Raw genomic sequence first — 8,130 nt, 5'->3', positions numbered from 1 at the left:
GGAATAGGAAACAGACAGAGGTCCAGTTCTGGGGCAACACTGCCCCCAAATGGTTCAGGCGTGGAGGTGAATCTGGGTGGGATGACGTAAGGCCTGGCTGTGTTAGTGTGTGTGGTGATTTAGTCAATGTAAGAGGTGTAAATGTTGTTGCAGTATTCTCCGGATGAGACTGAAACAGGAGAAATCCAGGGGCGTAGCAAAAACATTTGGGGCCCTGTGCATACCATTCTCCATGGCCCCCTCCCAGCATCCTTTGCTATTCATTTTATAGGCCCTTCTCACATGAGGGCCCTGTACACTCAGTCCCCTATTTTGCCTGAGTATGAGCTCAGGGCCAGTGCATCTTAAAGGGCTAGCACGCCAATTTTTAACTTCAGTTCTTTCATGCTATTATGGGGAGCTAATGCCATTATGGTGTGCCTTTGGACGACGCTATCCGCTTCTCCAATGTGCCCTGGAAAACCTCGGCCAGACTACGTAAAACGCGTCATCTGGTGGAGGCCAGGGAGCTCGCTAAACTATACTTCCTCAATCTAGCAGCAAAACAATAGTATTTCACTCCAGTGTCTCTCGCTGGGCCGTTCCTTTCAGAGGGAGGGGTGCAATGCACGCTGGGTGTTGTAGGAATGTAGAATGGGCAAGACCACGAGCTGTTTGTGCAACTTTCTCCACAGCCATGGCGCCAATTTCAAATATACCAGCTTTTACTGATGGTGGCTTTACTTCCAGGGGCGAATTGCTCCTTTAAGTGTGAGATAACTAAAGAGTCAGTTTACCCCAAAAAAGACAAAGTCTGCCTGATCTCACCCTGTAAAACTATATATTTGTTTATTAGACAGGAAGAAAGTAGATAGGGGGTAGTTAAATGTCCCCTGTAATTAGGTACACTTCTTTAGAAAGAGCAGCAAAGACCTGCAGCTCTATATGTTGATTTAAGTCTTAAAAGAAGTCTTTAAATACAAATATAAAGTTAGAAATTGGGATTGTTGGACATTTTAAGGGTGTATTTAACTTGCAAAGCAAATAGATTTCCCATTTACCGACCCAATGTAGAGCTATTGATGCTGAGGCAATAACATTTGGTCATTGCACAGGGAGGGAAAGATTTTACCACAGTGCCCGAAGGCAGCTCTCAGCTCAAGGCAGATTCTTCTCACTAACAACCCCCAGTAGGCAAAGAGCCGCAGGAAGATTTATCCACCCAGGGCTGCTCCGAAAACACTGGAGCCTAATGCAGTTACATATGACCTTATTAACGCTTTACCTATTTGTAACGTGTACTATTTGTAAGGGCTTGTACACACAATCGCTGAAAAATGGCATGCACAGAATAAAAATGAGACGAATGAAACCATGCATAAACACATCTGCAGGCAATGTTCCTGTTTATGGTAAATGGACAGCGCTTTTCTAGTCTTCTGCGCTTTACACCACATTCACCCTTTCAAAGAGTGCTATGCCAAGTGCCAATCTGATGTCATTTAATAGAAATCATACACATACATGAACCTATAGCTTTGCTGATGGTGAGACAGCACTGGTGAATCATTGAGCGGACGTTTTTCTTCTTTTTCTTTTTTGCCTTTTACGTCTTTATTGATTGTGAGAGTACAGTGGATGGTGTCAGAAACAGGGGAAGAGAGAAGTCGGGATGACACGCAGCAAGGGGCCGAGGGTGGGAGTGGAGCCCAGGGCCGCCCCATCGTGGACAGTAGCCTCTGTGTTTGTGACGTGCAATTTAACTGCTGAGCTAAACCAGCCACCTTCATTGAGTGGACTTAGACTGGTGGTTCACGACAAGCGCAAGTACAAATAATAAAGCTGATAATACGATTCTATAATAATTTAAATAAAATGTGTGAGGGGCATCTTCAGACAATCTGGCTTTATTTAACCACCTTACCATCCGCACAATGCGGGGCCTGAAAGAGGCGTGTGAGCAGTTATAGATAAGACCCCACTTTACAATCCTGTAATCAACAGCTACTCTTTAAAAGCTCTAGTTGTTTTTACTGTGCACCTTTTCTGATTAGCATGGTTAGATTTTGTGCTTAACTTTAACATTCAATTTCAACACAGGTTTTCAGCAGGGGATTTGTGAACTACAGAATGTGTCTCTGTTTGCTGATGTTCCTTTGATGTGCATGGGTGCAAAGCAGCACATTATGAGCTGTTCTAGGAGTCTGAATTCAAAATGTCCACACTGGAAACAAAACTGGTGGGTGAAATGAAAAAGGAAAATGTGATTGTATGTTGCAATGACTATATTCTGCAATAATTTGCCTTTACTGATGAATGAGGATCTATGTAGTTGCATAAGAGTCCTTATTCTGTCAGTCTTTAAAGGAGCAACTTGCCCCTGGAAAAAGCCACCATCAGTCAAAGCTGGTGTTCTCTGTAATCGATAGAAGCAATAATATTTGAAATTGGCGCCATAGCTGTAGAGAAAGTTTTACATTCCTACAACACCCAGCGTGCACTGCGCCCCTCCCTCTGAAAGGAATGGCCCAGCGAGAGACGCTGGAGACGCAGGTTTTTCGCTTCAGGCAATGGTTCAGAGCGGTACAGAATCTGAAATACGACGAGAATATACCGGTGGATTATGTAAAAAATCTTCTACATTTCAAACCTGACGATTTTGAACGACACATGACATCGGAGGCGGGCGTCCTAGATTGAGGAAGTGTAGTTTAGCAAGCTCCCTGGCCTCCGCCAGATGACGCGTTGTACGTGGGCACAGAGCCAAATTTTTTGTACCATAATGGCATTAGCTCCCCAGAATAGCATGCAAGAACTGAGGTTGAAATAGGCAAACTTACCATTTAATTAAGTTACACACTGTTCGTGAAGGATTAGGAGTTCCGTTATACTTAAACACACAAAAGTTGAGATAGAGATGTTTGCACTGAGCATACAGCAGACCTATACCTTTAAATGTGCAGCGTACTGTATAGAAAATGTGGTTCTATTTTATTATTCACATCTCTCTCCTTCTTAACAAAAAACCCATTTCCTCTTTTCCCCCATTCCATTTGAAGCAGCTGCCAGGTGGGGGCCCACATCCATGAGAGTTAACAAATTACATGTTTGCCCTTTGAGGACCCATCTGCTTTGTGTATGAATAACATTTCCCATATCCGCTCCTGTGCTGGTTGGCATTTCAGGTTCAGGGAAGCACAGCAATCAGGATTGGTATAATAATATGATTGAATGCCTGAGGTGGCAAAGGAACAGAAGGAGAAAAGAGTATCAGAAATATGGAAATGGGCTTTATTATCCTCAGAACTGTACTTGAACTGTTGACTGTAGTTGGAGCCACACTGTGGTCTGTTTGCTGGGTAATCAAAGGTAGTTCTGCATACTGAAAGACTCGCAGACTTGTTTTATCCCACACACTGACATAAATAAAACATCTCTCTGGAGCATTGATGCTTACTTATGAAACCAAAGTACTGTTTTGATCAAGCATAGTCTGTTCTTCCCTCGCTCTGCTTGGATTTTGTTTTAAATGTCAAGTTGAAAATTTGATTTATTAGTCTGTTTAGACTTATGTTATGAGTTATGGCTTTATTGTGAAGTTTGTGCCTCAAGGTCTAGAAAGATTTATATTATCTTCCCTCAGGTATGAAAGGGATCAAACATGAATATGTGTCTGGTGGCTTTTGGCATGAAAGACGAAATTAAAGTGTCAGTTAAAGCTACAGTATGCAACATTATTTTATAAGAAGTTAAAATAACACATTTTTGATCATTGCATCACAAACAATATTAAATTGAACTGATGGTGATTGCTGATCTGTGACTGTGAGCGCCCGCCCCTTTGTGTCAGCAGCGTGCATGCAGAGGTTGTGTCAGTCAGGAGCTATGGCAACCTGCGGTAAATTTCCTGGACCTCCTTTGCCAACAACAGCATCTACTGCTAAAGAAGCAAAAAGAATTAAGACCTTGGAGGAGAAAAAAAAGCTACAAACCAGTTGCAAAATGCACATACATACGTGCGTTATTTGGTGGGAGGGGCTAAGCGGAGTAATACAGAGAGGCGGAATGTTCATGTTGCTTACTGCCACTTTAAGTCAAATCACTCTTCTCACTTTACTTGTACCAGTTGACATCGAGGGCATTGTCTTGTTGTCTATGGACTGTTTTCAGTGTGCTTACTTGAATATTCAAAAAACAAGGGACATTATTTTTGGAAAGACAAGTTGATTCAGATTTTTCTAACCTACATTGTGTTAAAATGGGTTGCATGACTAAAAGGAGAAGTTAGGTATTTTTAAACCTGGGCCCTATTTTTAGAAATTTGGGTGTCGAAATGGGGACAAAATCGGTCCAGTAGATGGCCTCCGCCGTAGCCACGATCTTACTCTTGGATTATTTTGCAGCCACTGGTGGAGCCAACTACTGGACCAATTCCACAAGTTTTTGTTCCGTCATTTCAACACACACATTTGTTCAAATAGGCACAAAATACTGAACTTCTCCTTTAATGGTCCTGATCAGTTGTTTCTAAAGCCACTTATGTGACAGTTTCAGTAGCTGGATGTTTTCCCTTTACAGGGCTTGAGATGGATTTAATTGTGTGTGTGAAAACATATTCAGAATTAAGTAGTGCTGCCTGGTTTTTAAAAGTTTCTGATGCCTGACTGTGGGTTGTACCAGATGGTAAGTGCTGCTTGCTGACAGTGACAGCCAATGAAACCAAATAAGCGTGCATCATGCCACCTGCTTTTCAACCAAATTTAAAATGTAGCTGATGAGCTCTTGCCTCCTCATGTTACAACTCTCATTCTTTCTGCTGTTGGCGCCATAAATCAAAGTCTGTCCTTTCCGGTCTTCAATCAATGATGTGGAATAGACTTGATTTATTTGCCAAGGCATCCTCGGGGGGATTTCAAACTAAGTTCAACCTTAAAGTATTGATTCTTTATGCAATTCATAATCCCAGTTGGCCTTTACCAGTCTATATTGCACTGTAAGAGGAAAGGCCTCATTTACTGTCAAGGGTCACTTCAGGAGCATTCGAGGGCAGTGGACACATGATATGTCTGTGTCTTCATCCTCCGCTTCATCTCTCTAATCATCTGACACACAGCCAGAGGGTAACAGCAGTACACTGTGGTCCAGTCCTCACACACACTGCCCTGTGGATGAACATGCAGATAGGCACACACGTACATGCAAACACGTATAAAAAAGCACACATGCACACGCAAAAATGCAGCAGAAAGAAAATCATGGTAAATGTCAAGAAAAAGATGGAAAACATTAAAACCAACCAAAAAAATCATAAAACAAAAATTCACTCCTACAACATAGTGAACCTATAGCTGTGTCCCAATCCAGGAGCTGCAGCCTTCGAAGTAGGCGGTCCATGGAGGATGCCTCATTCATAGCCTGCGTAGACCGTTAAAGCCGAACTGAAATGCGACGGTCTGGTGTACGGAGGATTTCCCACCAGCTGTTTCCGCCCTTACCCTTGCGTTACCAAACGCCTCTCCTGTCGCCTAGCAACAGGTAGCTAGCGGGCTAACTAGCTGGCATAACTTATATCGAGTAAGTTAACCTATTATTTCGAAGATAATTTGTTTCAAGGGCACTTTCGTTTATTTAAACGTGTAATGCTAGCTTTTCGATTAAGTTGAAACCAAATAATTTGACATTTAAAAGTGTATAACTCGGCCGCCATCTCGTTTGAATTGGCATGCAATGCCTCTTGGGATACGTTGGGCCGCGAGAATGCACCCGATGGATGGATGGATCGCATTTGTCGGCTGCATCTGAAGGAGCCTTCGAATTGGGTGTGACGCAATCGGCCTTCAATTATATGGCCTTCAAAGGCTGCAGCCCCTGGATTGGGACGCAGCTTATGAGAGACTTTAATAACAAACAAAGATAATTAAATTGATTATCTACTTTCCTGGTAGCCATTGATTTTACATTTATTCTGGAGTCTAAAAACGTGCTTTAGAAATCACCAAACTGCAACATGTGTGGCCTCTAATTTCTACATTTAAAGATACATAATGGACATTTGGTAAATGCTGTTATGAGCAAACACCTTTGAATTTGTAAATTCTCCCTGTTTGTGCGTTCTCTGACAAGCAGCACAAATCTTCACTTCCTCCTGACAAGTAGGTTTTTTTATGCGGATACTCACCCGTATTTTGTAGCGCTCCCGGATCCCAACACGCATTGCAAAAGTGGATCCCGGTAGCAGAGGCATGCACAGACACTCGCCGTACTGGTGAGCTAAATTCAGGTCCAAACAGCAGGGCACCAGAGCCCCCAGAATACCTGCAAGAAAGTACACAGGGTAGCAGAATGTGTGTGGGTGGCTGATGTGTATTTGCTTGTGTCAGAAGCGAAATCCAACTTATTTTTTCTGTGGGACTCAACTATGAATGATTGACGATATTTTAGATCTTATAAGGAAATTCATTTTAATTAAGTTACAAACAAACCATAGAGATAGAGTCATAAAGTTCTGATAAGTGCGTGAGAGCACCCTGAGCTTATGTAAATATAGTGTATGTGTTTATAAGTTACATGTAGTCTTGTCTCCACAGACGTCAAACAGGCCGGTGCTCCAGCCTCCTCCCGTCTGTGTGATGGTGGTGATGGTCGTTGTGGTGACGCCGAGGCCGGGCTGTGTGAGCACTGGGTCTGTCGCTGCAGAGACATTTTTTGATATCCAGTTGTGTTCACTTCCTGTGGTGAAGCCCACCACTTCCTCCTCCTTCAACACTGATGCTGAGGCTTCGGTGACTGAGAGCTCTGGTCTGAAATTAGATTTTTAATTAACTTGTTTTTACATAGAAGGTTAATAAACTCAACATGGCTTGTCAAGCCTCTAATGTGCTACTGACACAAAACTGAAGGCTCGAATGAAAAGAGCTAATCTCAAAATAGCAAATTAGTCCCTTTTTTAAGAAATTTGATTAATTTTAATTAATTAATTCAATTTACTGTGGCAGCATGTTTTGTATTCAGCTGCCCTCCTCTATGAAATATTAACACCACCAAAATATCACCAGTATCCTACTAATTATAAACAACCATTGTTTGTGGTACAGCATTTATTCCTGCATTCAGCCCTTCAGCAACATTTTAATTACAGCAAATTGCAAAGAAGGCAAAATATAAATATGTTTAAAATTTAATAGTGAGGAGCTACAACTGTAATACATTTAAGTAATGGTCCTGTTAAATTATCATTTATCATAGAGACAAAAAGGAAGGAGACGATTAAGAGGAAACACAGCAGCATTAAAAGCAGAATAAGATAACAAAGCTGTCTGCTGTAATTGCATTGCGCTCAGTAGTGACAGGAACAAAAAAAAAAGACACTTACTGGTGTGTGACTGTCGTCTGCTCCATGACTAGAAGCTTTATTGGCATCCAAAGAGGGGTGAGGCGAGGAGGCGAAAGAGGAGAGGGGTGAGCAGGGAGTCAGCAGGAATGAGGAAGTGAAGGGGGGGGCAGAGTGACACTTCCCAGTGAGAGGGTGTGTGTCAGAGCAGATAAACTAGCAGTCGGATGGCTGGGCCGGGAGCTGTGTGACAGAGATAAGTCTTGTAGTTGTCTTCTGCCTGAGACTTTACTTTGCCCCCTGCTAATACAGCAAATGCAGAGAGGGCAGATACACATCAGGGTGCATGAGCATGAATGTCTGGCAAAAAATAATCAGATGGTAATACATGCATAGGCCTAGCATAAACTCACCAGCAGGTCAGAACAGACTAAAGCTATCATTCATTCACATTATTACGTGTAGAGGGGAGATACAATGCACTTCTAAAACATGTGCATTATGATAAGATTTTATAATAAAGAATTTCCTTTGAAAATGTTGAAAGTCAAACATAAGCTAAAATACAAGAAATATATTCTCATTCGTATTAGTTTGAGTTATGACATTCAAAGACAATGATTGTTTCTATTAAACTAATGTATTTGAAAATATATACAGCTACACTTACCCTTATGGCAGAAACATCGTTCAGTGAAGTGCTGGGAAAGTGAAAGATGTGAACAAGAATCAAAGAAGTACCTGTGAGTTTAGATAGGCTTGTCTGCTTACGCATTTCCTGTTTACTGACAGTGACCTTAATTAGACATACTATGCAGCAA

The 8,130-nt window shown here is 42.0% G+C and overlaps 1 protein-coding gene across 1 annotated transcript; it reads right to left on the bottom strand.

The window, feature by feature from the left end:
* Window positions 1–4,978: 4,978 nt before the first annotated feature.
* Window positions 4,979–7,473, bottom strand: plac8l1 (PLAC8 like 1). The gene is made up of 4 exons (XM_069677220.1): window positions 7,352–7,473; window positions 6,547–6,779; window positions 6,158–6,294; window positions 4,979–5,141 (listed from the first exon to the last, which is right to left on the bottom strand). The coding sequence occupies exons 1-4, from the start codon at window positions 7,396–7,398 to the stop codon at window positions 5,010–5,012; spliced, it is 549 nt and encodes a 182-aa protein (XP_069533321.1). The 5' UTR covers window positions 7,399–7,473; the 3' UTR covers window positions 4,979–5,009.
* Between the last annotated feature and the right edge of the window lie 657 nt (window positions 7,474–8,130).

Source organism: Semicossyphus pulcher, unplaced genomic scaffold (genome assembly GCF_022749685.1).
Source record: "Semicossyphus pulcher isolate SPU_LCO1_2020_fin unplaced genomic scaffold, fSemPul1.0.p SCAF_10, whole genome shotgun sequence".
NCBI classification, from domain to species: Eukaryota; Metazoa; Chordata; class Actinopteri; order Labriformes; family Labridae; genus Semicossyphus; species Semicossyphus pulcher.
Note: the sequence above shows the minus strand (reverse complement) of the source record. Positions and strands in the feature narration are given on the sequence as shown.